The sequence below is a fragment of the Phoca vitulina genome, unplaced genomic scaffold (assembly GCF_004348235.1).
Source record: "Phoca vitulina isolate PV1807 unplaced genomic scaffold, GSC_HSeal_1.0 scaffold4, whole genome shotgun sequence".
Taxonomy (NCBI): Eukaryota; Metazoa; Chordata; class Mammalia; order Carnivora; family Phocidae; genus Phoca; species Phoca vitulina.
This window is the reverse complement of record NW_022589707.1, coordinates 67,713,021-67,733,162: the sequence shown is the minus strand read 5'-3', so window position 1 is coordinate 67,733,162 and position 20,142 is coordinate 67,713,021. Positions and strand designations below refer to the sequence as shown.

Sequence of the window (20,142 nt, the reverse complement as noted above, 5' to 3'; positions counted from 1 at the left end):
TCATTGCTGTTTTCAACATTATAGACAGAAACGAAAGCACATTTCCATTTTCGACTACTTTGTATGGTAAGACATTACAGCTTCCAAGTGTTTTTTCTTTTTTAATATGTCTAGAATATATATGTCGTATATATATAGGAATTTTCAACGTATGAACAGATTGTGTTATGAAAGTTGATTTTTAAAGCAGTTGTTTCGATCTCAGATCTGTTTTCAAAGGAAATAATGAAGTGAATGGTGATTTGGCTCTTAAATGGACCATTTATTTCTTAATACATAGACAGACTGTAGGAAACTAAACCTTGGAAACTTTTGAGGACTAGGTCATCATGTGTAACAGGTTTCTTGTATAGGTAAGTCTTTAACATTTTAAGCCCGTTTTGAGTGTTCAGCAGAATAGCAGATGCTCCATAAATATTTCTGAGTAAATACGCCATGGAGTTTACATCGTAAGGAGGAAAATCTTTCAAAAAGGTTTTAGTTTCCACTGTAATACATAAAAACATGAATACATAAATATTTACTGCAAATTCAACTATTGGCTCTGAACAATAATTATTTTACAATATAGTATTTGTTAAAACAAGTATGGTATTTTGGTTTTATCCGAAGTGGTACTACAAAGAAATACATTAAAATGCTATTGAGTTTTTAATTGGTGGGATTATAAAGATTTTTTTCCCTCTGTGATATGATGTCTGTATAAAAAATATTTTTAAAACAGAAATTTTTTGTCTGCATAAAACTATCTAATTCTACATTTTTTTAAACAACAGGTGGAATCCAAGGCAAAAATGAAAAAAACAGATGTTTAAAATCTATGAAAACTGATAACAAACCAGAAAAATCCAAATATAAGCCGCTGTGGGGAAAAATATTTTACATTGACTTACCTTCTGTCACCATATCTGAAAAACTGCAAAAAGACATTCAGGATCTGGGAGGGGTAAGTCAAAACTATATATACACTTTGACAAAAAAGGAAAAATTTGTAACTAGTACTTTCTAACATGTAATCATTTTAGATTATCATATTGGGAAACAACCATATAAGCACCAAGTTTAAAACTTTTATCAGCTGTTTAACATTAATGAAAAACTATTTGTTTTAACCTTTTGTAGCCTAATAGGACTTTCAGGTTTCTGTGATTTTTAGTCAAGTGTAAAGTTCACAAAGTGTGAGAAATGTGACTCCCTCCTTTGTCCTGGTGGAACCTCTGATTGCCTTCTCATTGTAATGTTTGTATGTCCTCCAGATAGCAGGAACTCCTTGATAGTGGTTATTGGGGAACATAAATTTGTCTAGACTAGCATAACAGTAAGAATGTTATTTGCAGAACAAGGAGAACCTTTTTGAACCACAAAGAGTTAAATTACTCTGAGTGGTAACAGTCTCAACAGAATGAATGTCGTTGGGGAACAGAATTTGGGTTAAGAATATTGAAAGCTCTCTTTCCTAACTTATACATTGAGTAAATGATTAAGAAATTAGAAAATTTGAGTAAAATTCTAAGATTTTCTTACAAGTAAGATTAACGTTGGGTAGGTTTTAGCAAGTGAGGTTAAGAATTTATTAATTTCTTTACTAATTCTTCCTATTTAAAAACGTTTTTGCTACACTTTGAATTTGTTGAATAATCTTTGAATAATCTGCCATTCCTGGAATAGAATTTTGCAGAAGAACATGTAACAAATTTCTTAGAGTTGTTTATTGGTGTGATCTTCATTTATTTATTTGAAAGAGAACGCAACACAGAGAGCATGGGCACGGGGGTTGGGGGGGGGCAGAGGGGAGGGAAAAGCAGATGCAGGGCTGGAACTCAGGACCCTGGGATCATGACCTGAGCCAAAGGCAGACGCTTAATCGGTTGAGCCACCCAGGCGCCCCTTGTTACTCATTTTCTTAAAACATTGTCACATTGTCATAGCAGTATATCCTATCATATCATGATGACCATTCCTAAAAATCATGTTTTATAGGCCAGCCACCTTTGAATAAAGACTCCTTTTTTTTATTCATTTAGCAAGTAAGTGCTTAAGGGTCCAGAGAAGTAAAATGACTGGCCCAGTGTAGGATTAGCCTCTTAATTCCCAGCCTAATACGCTATTACACCGTTTTGTTCCTCTAGCAATTAATGGCTACAAAACGGTTTCACAGCTTTCTCAAATATGATGAATAACCCATTAACCTTTTATGATCTAAATCAGTGATTTCAGGGGTGCCTGGTTGGCTCAGTTGGTTAAGCATATGCCTTCGGCTCAGGTCATGATCCCAGGGTCCTGGGATCAAACCCCGAATCGAATCGGGCTCCCTGCTCAGCTGGGGGCCTGGTTCTCCCTCTGACTGCTGCTCCCCCTGCTTGTGCTCGCGCGCGCGCTCTCTCTCTCTCTCTCTGTCAAATAAATAAAAATCTTTAAAAAAAGTAAATCAGTGATTTTAGATTTGTATTTTTAGCAGTAGAACTCTTCAAGCAAAATCATTTAGAAGTCTAATGTATAAAGCCGGTAAAAAGGAAACTGTTAAGATAAAATAGCAGTTCTAGTTAGTACAGGGATGCGTGCTCTGCCCCCTTTTTCTCTCATTCCCACAGCAGTTCCTGAGGCACTACAAGAAACAAATTTTGAATTAACTTACGCATTTGATAATAGTTGGGAGACCTTTTGGTTTTATACACTTCAAATTTTTATCATAAAATGGTTTGAAGTAGACCAATGAAGTGAAGAGCATATTAAGAACATAAGTTTTCACATTTTTTCTTCGAGCTGTGGATTTTCAACTGAATTTGACTTGTTAACTGTACTTCTTAATTTCTCTTTTTAAAATTTTTTTTATCAAATTATGATCCCTCCCCACACTATTTTTCCAATAATTTAGTGATGTCCTGATTTCTGTTCTTATGATATTACCATCTCTATCCCTAAAATAAAAAGACTTCTTTCTGATGATCTGTTACATAAATTATAAAGGAATCTTGATCTCTAAACACTTAAGAGTTTTAGGGTTCAACTTTAAGAAATACTTAGTTGAATAGATACTCCTTAAAAGGATGATTCTTGTTACTTAATTTCTAGGATTACTTAGGCCCTTTATCATTTTGTAACTTATCTTCAGATTATAACCAGTGTTGTCTTTTTCTGTAATTGTCTACTTTGTGCATTTGTTTTCTCTACTCTTAATGAAAACATACCCCCATTTTCCTGGAGAGTATGCTTCTGACAAATTCAACCACTGAAAACACAGCAGTGAAGTCTGACATAGGGAAATATCTTTTAATAGTGGCAAGGAATGTAGCTGTTACAAAACCATCTAAAAAGGACATGGAACCAACCATATTTAGGTCCATATTTAAAATTCTGGGCTAAAATAAGGCAGTTGGAGAAGAATAGAGATGTAAGGGTAAATGCCTTGCCATAAATGAACTTGAAGACAGAGTTACTTGTTCATTGTAACCTTGAGTGACTCAAAAATGTTTCAGGTTTACTCTTTAAAAGACCTCAATTCAACAATAGCTAATAAATTGAAGACCATAGTGAAACTAAGTTAGCACTTCAGGGGTGTGGTATTGTTTTGGTAGATTTCAAAAATGAATCTTATGTCCATCCTGCGTCTGATCTAGGTAGAGATTGCATGGATACAATTAATTGTAACACAACATGTAATATCAACAAGAGGGAGAAATTACTTCCAATTAAGAAATCTTGGAAGCTGTTGTACAGGCACAATTTGAAGTCAGCTTTGAAGGATGATTATGATTTGTGCATGTGTAAATTTATTCAAAAATTACTCCACTGGCGTCTTTAATATGCTAGCACTGTTTTAGCTACAGGGGATGCAAAAATACATAAGATGTAGTCTACTGCTCTCAGTCTGTGGGAACATCAGACACTTAAATCATTTACTGTATAGGTCAGTGCTTTAACAGAAGATACTGCCATTAAAATACATTGAAGCGGGGCGCCTGGGTGGCTCAGTCGGTTAAGCATCTGACTCTTGATCCCAGCTCAGGTCTTGATCTCACGTTTGTGAGTTCAAGCCTCACGTTGGGCTCCACACTGGGCATGGAGCCTACTTAAAAAAGAATATAGAGAAGAAAATGATTAACTTTGCCTTTAGGAATCATAACAGAGATAGAACTTAACCTAAGTCTTGAAAGTCTAGTAGAAATATACCAGATAGAATGGACAAACTAAATAGAGGGAAGAATATATTTAAAGTTAAGTATAATTTGAGCAACTACTGATACTATAATGTGACTTGAGCTTGGGATTTAGATGGGGAGAAATAGCAAGAAACAATGTTATATCAGGGCTAAACTGTGAAAGACGTTTTATTTACTACTGAAGAATTATAACTCTTTCTATAGGAACTGGAAAACCAAAGGAAATGTGTGGTACTAGCATAAGGACACAGAGACTAATGCAACAAAATAAGAGACCCTAGAAGTAAACCATCGCATATATGGTCGATTGATTTTCAGCAAGGGTGCCAAGACCATTCAGTGGGGAAAGGACAATCCTTACAATAGCTGATGCGAGGAAAACTGCTGAAGAATGAAGTTAGACCATTATTGCACATCATATGCTAAAATTAATTAAAAATGGGTCAAGTTCTCAACATAAGAGCTAAAACTCTTAGAGGAAAGTATACGGAAAAGCTTCATGACATTGGATTTGGTGTTGATTCCTTGGATATGAAACCAAAGGCATAGAGAACAAATGAAAAAATAGATAAATTGGACTTCATAAAAATGAAAAGGTTTTGTGCATAAATGGGTAATATCAAGAGGGTAAAAAGACAACCCACAAAATGGGAAGAAAAAATATTTGCAGGGGCACCTGGGTGGCTCAGTTGGTTAAGCGACTGCGTTCGGCTCAGGTCATGATCCTGGAGTCCCGGGATCGAGTCCTGCATCGGGCTCCCTGCTCGGCGAGGAGCCTGCTTCTCCCTCTAACCCTCCCCCCTCTCATGTACTCTCTCTCTCTCTCATTCTCGCTCTCTCAAATAAATAAATAAATCTTTAAAAAAAAAAAATTTGCAGATCATATATCTGATAGGGTATTAATGTCCAGAAGGAGATACCATGTCACATCTATTAGGATGGTCAGTATCAAAAAAATATGTGTTGGCAAGAATGTTTGGAATTTGGAACCTTTTTGGGTTGGTGGAATTGTAAAATGGTACAGCTGCTATGGAAAACAGAAGTTATACCCAAAAGAATTGAGAGCAGGGCCTTGAAGAGATATTCATATACTCATGTGCATAGCAGCATTATTCACAATAGACAAAAAGTGGAAACAACCCAAATTTTCATCAACAGATCAATGGATGAACAAAATGGGTATACATACAATGGAGTATTATTCAACCTTGAAAAGGAATGAAATTCTTACCCTTGATAAAACATGGATGAATCTTGAAAACACTGTGCTAAGCAAAATAACTCAGACACAAAAGGACAAATATAGTATTTAATATATATAATTCACCTATATGAATTATCTAGAATAGTTAAATTCATAGAAACAAAGTAGAACACAGATTAAAAGGGGCTGTAAAGAGGAAATGGGGATTTACATTTAATGGATAGTTTCAGTTTAGGATGATGAAAAAGTTCTAGAAATATACAGTGGTGATGGTTGCACAACATTGTAAATGTACTTCCTGTCACTGAATTGCATACTGAAAACTGGTTAAAATGATCGATTTAATATGTATTTCATCACAATTTTTAAAAAATGTTTAGGAGAGTATGTTCCTTTTGAAAAATTGGAAACTCTGGCAATGCTAAGGCCACGTATTTATGAAAATGGAGAAAGCATTTGATGTGTAAAATGTGCATTTATATCCCTGCTGGCCCTTGTAAGCATTTGAGTTGGTAATCCCTGAAATAAATAAATGTGGATATCTTATTTACTGGTTGATGAAAATGCTGCTCATAAAAAAGGGAAGTAATGATTTACGCTTAACCAAGGGGGCCACTGGTATAAGCAGCAAATTCTGCTTAATGCTTAGATGGAATTAATTCATTTGTTATATACTTTGCTTCATTTTTTTTTTTATTATTCCCCTTTATGTTGTGAGATACTACAGAAACTAAATATAGCTGTTTAAAATATTATGGAAATATTTCATTTATGAAAATAGTTATGATTACTAGTATTTATTTCTACTTTAATTTTCCTGCCCTTGGATGGGAATGATCTTTGATAACATTGACATCTGGTACTTGGGTTTATAAATTCAGGATTTAAGCAGTGGTTTTCAAACATTTTAGTAGGGAAATCCTCTTCAGTCTTACACTCTAAGGGTAAGGGTCCCCTTCTTCTTGTTACGGTCTTATGGTAAGATCTTAACTGATTTTGAACTGTCCTGCCCTGTATAATAGCCATCAGGTACATGTGGCTATTTAAATTTAATTAATACTAACTATATCGAAGAAAACTTAAAATTCACTTGCTCAGTCATATTAGTTACCTTTGTTACATTTTAAGAGCTGAGCAGCCACATGTGGCGAGTTGCTACCATATTGGACAATGCTGATAAAGAACATTAACCATTACATTAAGTTCTACTGGACAGTAGTGCATTTAGAGCATGGACTTGAATCAGAATATCTGTATTCATATTCTGTTATTTACTACTCATGTAACCTCAACCAAGTCACTTCTCTTTAATTTTCTTTTCCACAAAATGTGGATATTAGTAATATTAGTACCATGGTGTTGTTATATGGGTTAAATTAATTGGGATATATGAAGTACTTAAAAATAGTATTTAACAAATGCTGGTTGTTATTGGAATGCCCATTGTACTTCCTCAGAACTCAGATTCAGAATAACACAGTATAAAAACCACCAATTTTCAAAATATTGAAATGCATCAAATTGGTATTTTACATTGTACCTGAAATATGAAATAGTTTATGGTTTATATGGCTTATTTGAAAATACTTTGTTTTCCTTTAGCGAGTTGAAGAATTTCTCAGCAAAGATATCAGTTACCTAATTTCAAATAAAAAGGAAGCTAAATTTGCACAAACGTTGGGAAGAATTTCTCCTGTACCAAGTCCAGAATCTGCATATACTGCAGAAACCACTTCACCTCATCCCAGCCATGATGGAAGTTCATTTAAATCTCCAGATTCAGTAAGTCTCTTAAATGTGCTTTGAGACCTTCAGAAAGGCTGTAGCCTGAGGATCTCATGATTTTCAAGAGCAGACTGGCAGCAGAGTTCACTTAGGTAGAACAGTATTTACATTATGGGTGGCTTTCCAATCGATAACGTTACTGTTCTATAGAAAGGTGATTTGTCTCCTAATACTTTGGGGTTATACTCTGCTAAAATAATATTTTTTGCCTTTGGGGATGGCTTTTATTTTTAAGAGTTATTTACAACTAAAAAGTAACAGCAGATCATTATTTAAAGTAGAAATGGAGGGCGCCTGGGTGGCTCAGTTGGTTGGGCGACTGCCTTCGGCTCAGGTCATGATCCTGGAGTCCCTGGATCGAGTCCCGCATCGGGCTCCCTGCTCGGCGGGGAGCCTGCTTCTCCCTCTGACCCTCCCCCATCTCATGTGCTCTCTCTCTCTCATTCTCTCTGTCTCAAATAAATAAAAAAAAAAAAAAAAAAAAAATCTTTAAAGTAGAAATGGAAACCTTTTCTTTGTTTCACAGCAGGAGTAAGCAAACTATGGCATGGGCCAAGTCCAGCCTGCCTGTTTTTTTACAGCCTTTGGGTTAAGCATGGTTTTTACATCTTCAAATGCTTGGGCAAAAATTGAGACTATTTTATGACAAAATTCAGATATCAATGTCCGTAAATGAAGTTTTATTGGAACACAGCCAGACCTGTTCATTTACATATTAACTGGTTGCTTTCCTGCTGTAAAGGAAGTACTGGATAGTTAGGACAGGTACTATATGGCCTGTAGAACCTAAAACATGTGCTGTCTGGCCCTTTACAGAAAAAGTTTGCCAGCCCCTGTTTTAGGTACTGGTATCACATCTCTGTTACTCCATTGACAAGTTAGAAGACACAGTGAAGGATAAATTGGGGAGGGGGAAAAATAGAAATACATACAAGAAGAAAAGTCAAGGAAGGCTCATGTATTTTTTCACTTTAATGCTTTTTTGGAGGAATGAGATTATACACTAGTGACTAGTTCCAAATTAGTTGTTCCTCTCAGCATTTCAATTGCTTTTCCAGTGTTGTATTTAAAATGGGAAATACCAAAATATACATATGTATGTGTATATACAATTTACTCATATTCTCAAATCTTCATCTGAATACAAAATTAGAATCTAAACTTGTTAATTATAGACAATTTACTACAGAACTGAACTTTGTTATCATTTAATTATTTAGTTGCTCTATCAAAAAAAGAAGCAAACTTTTTAATAGATGTTATTACAAAGACCCAAAGGAAATCACCTTTTACTATACCTTATTGTGTTGATAGTCATTAAGACTTGTACAAATAAATTTTGTCTATTTTAAATTTTATATTAAAATTTATAGATTTTATCAATTTATTTTAGCTATTTTATATTTTTAAGTTTTTTTCCAATGAGGCACTGTGTTACAACTTTTTAATGTTTGAGCACATTTTTTTTATAGGTGTGTTTGAGCAGAGGAAAATTATTAGTTGAAAAAGCTATCAAGGACCATGTAAGTATGAAATTTAAAATTTTACTGTATATATTCTATTAAGAACTCAAGTGGAAATGGAGATGTTTCTGAAATCTTCCTTTTCTCATTTTTAATAGAAAAAGCCTAAATATCAGCATGTATCTCATTTTACAAAGAACAGAATCTCCTTTTCATGAAGAAACGTCTCCATCTTGTGGCCTTTTAAAATATTGCTGGAGATGTATGAAGCTTTTGGCATTTTTGTTTTTTAAATGAAATTTCTTGAAACTGTTAACTGTAAGACTACAGTTGCATTAATTGTCAAGCATATGGGAATATATTAAACAGGGTTAATTTATAAATTCCAAAAGGAAAAACTGATGTAGTGATTGCTATTTTAACTATATAGAGTCTGTTCTGAATACCTATCTCAGTAACATTAACCTTCAAATAATTTTTAAAATTTAGCTCATTTAAATTCATAGTTTTCTAGAAAAACTCTTAAGCCTCTTTTTATTTTACAGGATTTTATTTCTTCAAATAGTATATTATCAAATGCCTTATCATGGGGAGTAAAAATTCTTCATATTGATGGTAAGGATGTTATCAGTTTTTTTGACAGTTATTTGTTAAAAGTATTAATTTGTGCTCTTTGGTTCCTGATTTTACATAGGGAGAATTCTGATAGCAAGAGATACCTATAATGGTAATTCTTTCACCTAAATCTAGTAGGAAGAAAATAGCAGTGTTTAACTCCAGAGGTAAAAATGCTAATCTTAAGCCTTTTTTTTTTTTTAATGAAGACATTAGATACTACATTGAACAGAAGAAAAAAGAACTATATTTACTCAAGAAATCAAGCACTTCTGTAAGAGATGTGGTATGTTATTTTCCTTAACTTTTAAACTAATTAAAGAAACTGATCAAGGTTGATTTTTTTTTTTTTTTTAATCTGTAAATTTTTCTTACCAAGTAGAAAGTATTACTTCCAGAATATCCTAAGGGTAAACCTTTGTGCTGTATTCATGTTTCCATTATTTGAATAAATTATCGTGTATCATTTAACTTTAGGATTTCCTCATGAGGTAAAAGTTGTTCCTGGGAGGATGGCATAGTTTTATTTATTTTTTCTTCTTTGGTTGCTGCTGCTTTTAACCAGCTACTTTAGTTCATTCTGAAGGAAATCATAATTGGCTTATTGCATGAAAGCTTCTAATATGTATAATATACTTCTTTCAATTGCTGTAGATAGCATATTTATAAATTTTTATAAAATACTGGGTGAATATTCCTTAATTGAAGTAGGCTAAATATATATAAATTATCTTTATTGCACTTTAGAGATTTTTTGGACTGTATATAGAAATAAATTTATGAAAATGTAAACTCACAAGGACATTATGGTTTCAGAATACACCAGTATGTCATTTCTGTCTATATGCAGTGTATATAAATACATATTTGAAACAAGTTTCATGAGACATTGCTTATCCTTAATGTGATTCATGCCAGTATTTCTATAGTATTCTGTTTTCATTTTTAAAAAAATACTAGCCACAACTCTTAAATTGATATTAAATCTGCTAATAGGTCACAGTTCATAGTTTAAAAAGTATTCAGGGGAGCACCTGGGTGGCTCAGTCAGTTGAGTGTCTGACTCTTGATTTCGGCTCAGGTCATGATGATCTCAGGGTTATAGGATTGAGCCCCTTGTCATTCTCTGTGCTCAGCAGGGAGTCTGCTTGAGATTCTTTCTCTCTCCTCCTTTCCCTCTGCCCCTCCCCCTGCTCACTTGCTCTCAAATCAATCTTTAATCAATCTTTTTTTATTATGTTAATCACCATACATTACATCATTAGTTTTTGATGTAGTGTTCCACGATTCATTGTTTGTGTATAACACCCAGTGCTCCATGCAGTACATGCCCTCTTTAATACCCATCACCAGGCTAACCCATCCCCCCACCCCCTCCCCTCTGGAACCCTCAGTTTGTTTCTTGGAGTTCATAGTCTGTCATGGTTCGTCTCCCCCTCTGATTTCCCCCCCTTCATTTTTCCCTTCCTGCTATCTTCTTCCTTTTTTTTTTTTAACATGTAATGTATTATTTGTTTCAGAGGTACAGGTCTGTGATTCAACAGTCTTACACAATTCACAGTGCTCACCATAGCACATACCCTCCCCAATGTCTATCACCTAGCCACCCCTTCCTCCCCCCCCTCGAATATTATGCAGCCCTCAGTTTGTTTCCTGAGATTAAGAATTCCTCATATCAGTGAGGTCATATGATACATGTCTTTCTCTGATTGACTTATTTCGCTCAGCATAATACCCTCTAGTTCCATCCACGTTGTTGGAAATGGCAAGATCTCATTCCTTTTGATGGCTGCATAATATTCCATTTTATATATATACCACATCTTTATCCATTCATCTGTTGATGGACATCTTGGCTCTTTCCACAGTTTGGCTATTGTGGACATTGCTGCTATAAACATCAGGGTGCATGTGCCCCTCTGGATCACTACATTTGTATCTTTGGGGTAAATACCCAGTAGTGCAATTGCTGGGTCGTAGGGTAGCTCTGTTTTCAACTTTTTGAGGAACCTCCATACTGTTTCCCAGAGTGGCTGCACCAGCTTGCATTCCACCAACCATGTAGGAGGGTTCCCCTTTCTCCGCATCTTTGCCAACATCTGTCATTTACTGACTTGTTAGTTTTAGCCATTCTGACTGGTGTGAGGTGGTATCTCATTGAGGTTTTGATTTGGATTTCCCTGATGCCGAGCGATGTTGAGCACTTTTTCATGTGTCTGTTGGCCATTTGGATGTCTTCTTTGCAGAAATGTCTGTTCATGTCTTCTGCCCATTTCTTGATTGGATTATTTTTTCTTTGGGTGTTGAGTTTGATAAGCTCTTTATAGATTTGGGATACTAGCCCTTTATCTGATATGTCATGTGCAATTATCTTCTCCCATTCTGTCGGTTGTCTTTTGGTTTTGTTGACTGTTTCCTTTGATGGGCAAAAGCTTTTTATCTTCATGAAGTCCCAATAGTTCATTTTTGCCCTTGCTTCCCTTGCCTTTGGCGATATGTCTAGGAAGAAGTTCCTGCAGCTGAGGTCGAAGAAGTTGCTGCCTGTGTTCTCCTTTAGGATTTTGATGGATTCTTGTCTCACATTTAGGTCTTTCATCCATTTGGAGTCTATTTTTGTATGTGGTGTAAGGAAATGGTCCAGGTTCATTCTTCTGCATGTTGCTGTCCAATTTTCCCAAAATCATTTGTTGAAGAGACTGTCTTTTTTCCATTGGACATTCTTTCCTGCTTTGTCGAAGATTATTTGACCATAAAGTTGAGGGTCCATTTCTGGGCTCTCTATTCTGTTCCATTGATCTGTGTCTGTTTTTGTGCCAGTACCATACTGTCTTGATGATGACAGCTTTGTAACAGAGCTTGAAGTCCGGAATTGTGATGCCGCCAGCTTTGCTTTTCTTTTTCAACATTCCTCTGGCTATTTGGGGTCTCTTCTGGTTCCATACAAGTTTTAGGTTTATTTGTTCCATTTCTTTGAGAAAAGTGGATGGTATTTTGATAGGGATTGCATTGAATGTGTAGATTGCTCTAGGTAGCATTGACATCTTTACAATATTTGTTCTTCCAGTCCATGAGCATGGAACGTTAACAGTCTTTTAAAAAAAAGTATTCAGGGAGGGGCAGCTGGGTGGCTCAGTCGATTAGGTGTCCAACTCTTGGTTTCGGCTCAGGTCATGATCTCAGGGTTGTGGGATTGAACCCCACGTCCAGATTCTGCTTGAGATTTTCCCCCCTCCCTCTCTCTCCCCTTCTGCTCCTCCCCACACTGTGTGCTCTCTCTCTAAAATAAATAAAATCTTTAAAAAGGAAAAAGGTATTCAGGAATATTTTGTTTACACATGCAACCATCAATATTCAACAGATACTCAGTCCTATTAGGTGCCAGGCACTAGGAGTATTTGCCCTCATGAAACAAAAACAATGAGAAGTGTGATAAATAGCCGTGAAACAGATCTTACTTTTCTCTCAAAACCAAAAGGATCAGAATACCAAGTATCTCTGTAATCCAGGATGTATCACTGGTCAATTTGATTCTACTACTTGAAAATTTTATATCTGTAAAAAGAAAATGTTTTTGGAAAATTTCTAGTTTGTCAAGTACTAAAACATAAAACTCTTCAATAAAGATGCATTTGTGGGTCTTGAGTCTTGAATGGACATGTATAATTTTAAGCACACTAAAGGCATAAATTTTAAAACAGTAATTATATTTTCTTAAATACTTTTGTTAGCATTTATTTTTTTAAAAAATTGAATGAATGTATTTTGTTTCACTATTTAAAGTGCTTGGAGTTTTTTTTTTCTTATTTTACCTGAAACTTTGAGGATTTTTTGTGTATGTATACATGAGGAATGTTGGTCTTTTACTTTTTTTTTTCTTTTTTTAAGATTTTATTTATTTATTTTGACAGAGAGCGAGAGAGGGAACACAAGCAAGGGGAGTGGGAAAGGGAGAAGCAGGCTTCCTGATGAGCTTGATCCCACTACTCTGGGATCATGACCTGATCCGAAGGCAGACGCTTAACGACTGAGCCACCCAGGCACCCCAGTCTTTTACTTTTTGATATCTTTGGTTTTAGTGTCAGGGTAATGCTGCTCTCATGAGATGCTGGGACGTATTTCCACTTATATTTTCTAGAAAAGTTTTTGTAGAGTTGCTTTTATTTCTTAAGTTTTGATAGTATTTACCAGGAAGGTTATCTGGGCCCATAATTTTTTTTGTTGTTGGAAAATTCCCAGCTATGAATTCAGTTTCTTTATTAAATAAAAGAAATTTAGGTTATTTATTTCTTATTGAGTGCACTTCAGTAGTTTGTGTTTTTCAAGGAATTTGTACTTGTTGTTTAAACTGTCAAATTGATGGTAAAAGTATTTGTAATATTCCCTTATTAAGCTTTTAATGTTTAATGGAATCTGAATGATGTCTTTCATTCCTGAGATCATTATTCCTTTTTTTTCTCTTTGATCAGTTGGGCTAGAGTTTTATCAATTTCATCTTTTCAAAGAACCAGCTCTACTGTAAATTCTTTTTTGAGCTCTGCTTTACTGCTATTCCACACATTTTATGTAAAACTTTATATATATGTGTGTGTGTGTGTGTCTATACACACACACACACACTCACTCTTTCAGAGCACCTGTAGGTTCATAGCAAAATTGAGTAGAAGGCACAGATATTCCCATATACCCCTTGCCTTTCAGTATACATACAGCCTCCTCCACTGTCAACATCCTGTACCACAGTGGTACATTTGTTACAAATTGATGAATCTTTATTGACAAGTCATCCTCACTAAAGTCCAGAGTTTACATTAGGGTTCACTCTTAGTGTTATACAGTGTGTAAGTTTACACAAATGAATAGTGACATGTATTTGCCATCACAATATCCTACAGAATAGTTTCCATAAAATGTTCCATGCTACATCTATTCATCCCTCCCTCCCTCACTTACTCCTAACAATTACTGATCCTTTTTCATAGTTTGGCCTTTTCCAGCGTGTCATATATTTGGAGCCATACAATATATAGCCTTTTCAGATTGTCTTCTTCAGTAAGTGATAAGCATTTAAAATTTCTCCATGTCTTTTCATGACTTGATAGCTTTTTTGTTTTTTAATTGCTGAATGATTCCATTGTCTGGATTTGCCACAGCTTATCCACCTTCTGAAAGACATCTTGGCTGCTTCCAAGCTTTGACATTATGCATATTTTACGTATATAAACATCCATGTGTAGGTTTTTGTGTGGACATGAGTTTTCAACACATTTGGATAAATACCAAGGAGCATGATTGCTGGATTATATGGTAAGAGTATGTTTAGTTTGGTAAGAAGCTGCCAAATTGTCTTCCAAAATGGCTGTACTGTTTTGCATTTCCACCAGCAATGAATGAGCTGTTACTGATTTCTTTTTTAATTCTGTTATGGTCAGAACACATACTTCATATGATTTCAGTTCTTTTAAGTTTGTCAAGATTTGTATTGTCCAGAATACAGTCTGTCTTTTTTTTAAGATTTTGTTTATTTGAGAGAGAGCACACACATGTTGTGCAGGAAGAGGGGAGAGGAACAGACAGGGAGGGAGAGGTAAAGGGAGAGGATCTCAAGCAGACTCTGCACTGAGGGTGGAGCTCAAGACGGGGCTTGATCTCACAACCCGGAGATCATGAACTAAGCCAAAACCAAGAGTCAGACACTTAACCCACTGAGCCACCCACGTGCCCCCAGAATATAGTCTGTCCATGTGCACTTAAAAACATATATTCTAAGGTTAATGGGTAGAATGTTCTATAGTTGTCAAATAGGTCAAATTGTATAGCTTTTCTGTATTCATACTGATACTCTGTCTTATTCTAGCCATTATGGAAAGAGAGGGGAGTATTGAAGTTGCCAAATATGTTGTGGGTTTGTGTATTTTTCCTTCTAGTTCTATCATAGTTTTTGATTTGTGTATTTTGAGCCTCCTTAGATGTGCACACATCTGATATTCTCTGTCTTCTTGGTGAATTGACCTTGTTATTATATAATGTCCCTCTGTCCCTGTTAGTATTCCTTGTTCTGAAGTCTCTGAATATACTATAGCCACTCCAGCTTCCTTTTTTTTTTTTCTTTTTAAGATTTTATTTATTTATTTGAGAGAGAGAGAATGAGAGAGAGCATATGAGAGGGGCTAGGGTCAGAGGGAGAAGCAGACTCCCTGCCGAGCTGGGAGCCCGATGCGGGACTCGATCCAGGGACTCCAGGATCATGACCTGAGCCGAAGGCAGTCGCCTAACCAACTGAGCCACCCAGGCGCCCCAGCTTCCTTTTGATTAATGTTTACATGGTCTTTTTTATTCCTTCTACATTTAACATATCTATGTGTTTATTTTTAAAATGGGTTTCTTAATAGATAGTTGAAAGTTGTCTTTTTATCATGTCTGGCGATCTCTATCTTTTAATTGGTATGTTGTAATGATTTACACTTAATAATTTAGGCCTGCCAATATACTAATATTTTTCTTTTGGTGTTCTCTGCATTTTATTCCTCTGTTTTCTCCTTTTTCTGTTGCTTTTCAGATTTATCTATTGGCTTTTTGGCTATATCCATGTTTTTGTTTTAGTGGTTGCTTAGGTTAAACTATAACTATGTAACTTTTCACAGTCTATTTAGAATTAATATTTTACCTACTTCAAATAAAATGTAGAAGCCTTAAAACTTTTTGAGCCCTTTATCCTCCCCCACCAGTCTTTATGGTATAGTTATTTTTGTTACATTTTTATTTATTGAAAAACCCAAGAGCCAGTGTTAACCTTTTTCCTCGAAAAAGTCATGTAGAAGAGAATGTGAGAATGTCTTTATTTTGCCTTCATTCCTGCAAGATCTTTTCACTTGATACGAATTAGGAATAAAAAATTCTTTATTCTTTAGGTCAGTACTTTACAGGTGTTCTATAGCTATATTCTGGCTTCCATGGATTTTGATGAAAAATCTGCAGTCATTAAATTGTTGTTTTCTTTTTTTTTTTTTAAGATTTTATTTTATTTGAGGGAGAGAGAGAGAGAGTGAGAGAGAGCACAAGAGAGGGTAGGGTCAGAGGGAGAAGCAGATCCCTGCTGAGCTGAGAGCCCAATGCGGGACTCCGTCCTGGGACTCTGGGATCATGACGTGAGCTGAAGGCAGCCGCTTAACCTGTTGAGCCATCCAGGCGCCCAAATTGTTGTTTTCTTATAAATAATGATCATTTTTCTCTATGTACTTAGAATCTGATTTTTAATTTATCTTTGGTTTTCAACAGTTTGGTTGTGATATGCCTCGGCATGGGTTACTTAGAGATTATTCTGTTTATTGTTCACTAAGCTTCTTAAAACTGTAAGTTTATGTTTGGAAAGTGAGCTATTTTGTTAAAAATCTTTTTCTTCACCATTCTTTTTTTTTCTATTTCTACATTTCCAGTAATACTAATTTAGACCTTTTATATTAATTATAGCTAGAATACAAAGTACTTATTGGGTCCCTGAGACACTGTTCATTTTTTTTCCCATTCTTTTCTTTGTTCTTCTAATTAAAGATTTCATCAGTCTTCCAGCTCACTGACACTTCACTTTGTCATCTGTGTTCTGTTTTCAAGCCCATCTAGTTAATTCTGTATTTCAAATCATGTATTTTTCACTTGACTTCTATACTAGTCTTCACTAGACTTCTACAGTTTTCCTTTTTTTATAGTTTTTCTGCTGAGAATTTGTATCTTTCCATCATTTTAAGTCTGTTTGCCCTTACCTTAGAGTCTTTTTCTGATAATTTTGACATCGGGAACATCTTGGGGTTGGCATCTGATTATCTTTTTCCCTCAAGAATTGATGATGTTTTTACTGGTTCTTAATAATGTCAAATAATTTTTGATTTATATTAAATATTCTAAATGTAATGTTGTATAGACTTCAGAATTATCACAGTACTCTGGAGAGTGCTGATTTTGTTGCTGTCGTGATTGTTGTGTGTGTGTGTGTGTGTTGTGTGTGAGTCAAACTGTCAGTTCTATCTCAATTTCTTTACATGGCAGTTCCGCTCTCAGTTTTGGTTTTCAAGGATCTGTATGTAGCTGTTTGTTCTGCACATGCATCATTTATAGGTTAGTCTAAGACTTGGGCAGTGGGTAAATTTTAGTTCTATTTTCAAAGGCTTGAAATTAAGTCTGGCACTTACGTGGGTTTATGTAGGGAATTAGGGATCCCCTTTTCCAGTTTGCTACTTTCTGCAGTTTCCCCTTCACTCTCCATCCCACAATGACCCTTTCCCTAGTTCTTCTGTTCAGAAAGTTAGGGTTCCTCAATTTTAGCTGCCTGTGGTACCTACAACTGCAGTTTCATAACTAGGGTCCACCCTCGGTATAGAACTGTGGGAGAAAAGAAAGATATAATAGTCCATGGTTTCCCTTTGTACTCTTTGGACTACAGGAACCTCTTTCCTGTTTTGTTTTGTTTTGTTTTAGCCAGAAATATGTGATTTATATAGGAGTTTTAGCCACTGGCTCCACTACTTTCTGCCAGCTCTGTAATTAGAGGTTCATCCTTCAGGCAACATTGTGAGAAAAAGAGGATGGGAAATCTACCCTCTTAAAGTTGGTTTCTCAGGGTTTGACTTCCTTGTACAATATGCCTGCTTTTGCTTACTTTTTAGTCCTCATATAGTTGCTTATTGTATTTTTCCCAGAGTTTTAGTTGTAATCAGTGGGATTGTTTGACCATACTGGACATATTCCACCTGGACAGGAATCGACAGACTGTAATAAATATTTTAATAATTGCTTTGTTCAGTCTATCACAAAAGTTTACTCAGTAAGGGCATAAAAATAACTTTAGGACTATTTTTAGATTATTTCATTAACTGTACCTTTTCCTTATTGGTTGATTTCTTTCTGTAGAGACAAAAACAATTATAGCCAGAATGCAAGGTATTTGCTGGGTGTATTGTAAAAGTGAGCTTGTATTGTGTTCATTGTTTGATTTCTTCGGTTGAGTTGATTTTTAAAAGCAAGTTTTTCTCTTTTTTTCCCCCCACAAAACTAGAGTAATCACCCTTCTTTTATATAGTTCTTTTCCTATATGATTACTTTCAGGATAAAAATGAGCAGTTGCAGTTGCTGGTTTCATTGTACTTTCAAACCCAGTCTTTTCACCTTTTTTTTTTTTTTTTTAGGGGAAAAGAGTAGGTATTGGCACACAGAAAGCAAGAAGTAAGTATTTTGACATCCTTAATTGTATTTGATTTGCTTTTAGAAAATAGAACAGATCTTATAAAAATCCTCTGAAAAATCATGTAAACAACGCTGCAGGGAACGTGTTCAGTAGGTCTTAGTTTTTTTTAGACTATGGACCCCTGTGGGAGTCTGGTGAAGCTTATGGACACCTTTTCAGAGTAATGTTTTTAAAAAACATATAAAAAAATTACTAGATTACCGAGAAGGTCAGTAAATGAAATTCAGTTGTCAGAAAATTTTTAATTATGAAATGGTGATATACTTGATTTTTTTACACATTTAAAACAAGTGCTAGCAGTGATTCTACTGTAATTTTGAAGTGGTGAGCATAAATGATGCCTTGAGATCTGTAATAGCTAATATGATATGAAGGTATTTCTTTCATTTGGTTTCAGAATTACAGGCACTGCTAATACCACTGTGATCCTGTTGCTTAAATGCATAACTAGAGGAAATGTTAAATTTCGGTTAGAGATCAGTGAAAATAAAAGTTGGATTTTTTTCCTGTTTTAGCTCATGATTCTTCTGAATTCTCTTCATAGATCCTTTGCAGGGAATCCCTTTATTTTAAGAATCTCAGAATGTAGACAGAATTTCTGTCATTTTGGAAATGGGCTGATTATTGTGAAATACCTCACCTGAGACTTAAAACTGAATTGAAATGAAAGGGATACTGGATACAGATGGTCCTTGACTTATGATGGTTTGACTTTAAATTTTTCACCTTTACAATGGTACAGTACACATTCAGTAGAAACTGTACTTTGAATTTTGAATGTTGATCTTCTCCTGGGTGGGCAGTATGCCATATGAAACTCTCCTGACGCTGGGCAGCAACAGTGAGCTGCAGCTCCCTTTCAGTCACGTGGTCACAAGGGTAAACAACCAATATACCTAAAACCATTCTGGTTTTCACTTTTAGTACAGTATTCAACAAATTACATCACATATTCAACATTTTTTACTATAAAATGGGCTTTGTGTTCGATAATTTTGCCCAACTATAGGCTAATATAAGTGTGCTGAGCATGTTTTAAGTTAGGCTAGAGCTAAGCTGTGATGTTTGATAGGTTAGGTGTATTTAATGGATTTTGCAACTTACGATGTTTTCAACTTATAATGGGTTTATCGACGTGTAACCCTAATTGTAAATTGAGGAAGATCTGTACATAGTTTGGTGGGATTTTTTTTTAATTTCCTGGATTTGTACATATCTAATAATATGTTTTGTATGTTCTCAAGCAGGTAGACTCAAAAAACCTTTTGTAAAGGTGGAAGATATGAGCCAGTAAGTATCTAAGTTCAATTGGTAATTTAAATGTAATATTAAAAGAGAAAATCTAATTAATTAAGCTATCTCCACTAATACTATTAGATCTCTTTATGTTAGATTTATATTATACTAATACGCAGGTGGCACAAGTTGCAGAAAGTAGCATTAATTAATTTTTGCTCAAAAATTAAGCAATTTTTAGCTTAATTTAGTTTCAGTATGCTATAGGTGATAATTCCTTGAAATACCTACTTTAGAGCAATCATGAGACCAACTCATTTTTGTAGTATTTCAAATAACCATTTACTAGCTAAATGGAATACCATATGATTAAAACTACTACTTAAAGATTGCTTCTGCTTTGTGAAATATATTAGTAGGTACTATTTGGAAGTACAAAATTTG

At 35.0% G+C, this 20,142-nt stretch overlaps 1 protein-coding gene across 3 annotated transcripts in view; it reads left to right on the top strand.

Moving 5' to 3' along the window:
* The window catches only part of DBF4 (DBF4 zinc finger), a 32,028-nt gene that overhangs the window by 786 nt on the left and 11,100 nt on the right, over positions 1 to 20,142 (top strand). Inside the window, exons 2-8 of one of the 3 annotated variants that reach the window (XM_032402245.1) lie at positions 777 to 946; positions 6,967 to 7,146; positions 8,622 to 8,672; positions 9,158 to 9,227; positions 9,437 to 9,513; positions 18,404 to 18,440; positions 19,710 to 19,752. In XM_032402245.1, coding sequence (XP_032258136.1) covers positions 777 to 946; positions 6,967 to 7,146; positions 8,622 to 8,672; positions 9,158 to 9,227; positions 9,437 to 9,513; positions 18,404 to 18,440; positions 19,710 to 19,752 — 628 coding nt within the window. Of the gene's footprint in view, positions 1 to 776; positions 947 to 6,966; positions 7,147 to 8,621; positions 8,673 to 9,157; positions 9,228 to 9,263; positions 9,514 to 18,403; positions 18,441 to 19,706; positions 19,753 to 20,142 lie in introns of those variants that run through there. The other 2 variants (XM_032402244.1, XM_032402246.1) reach the window with 2 other exon arrangements.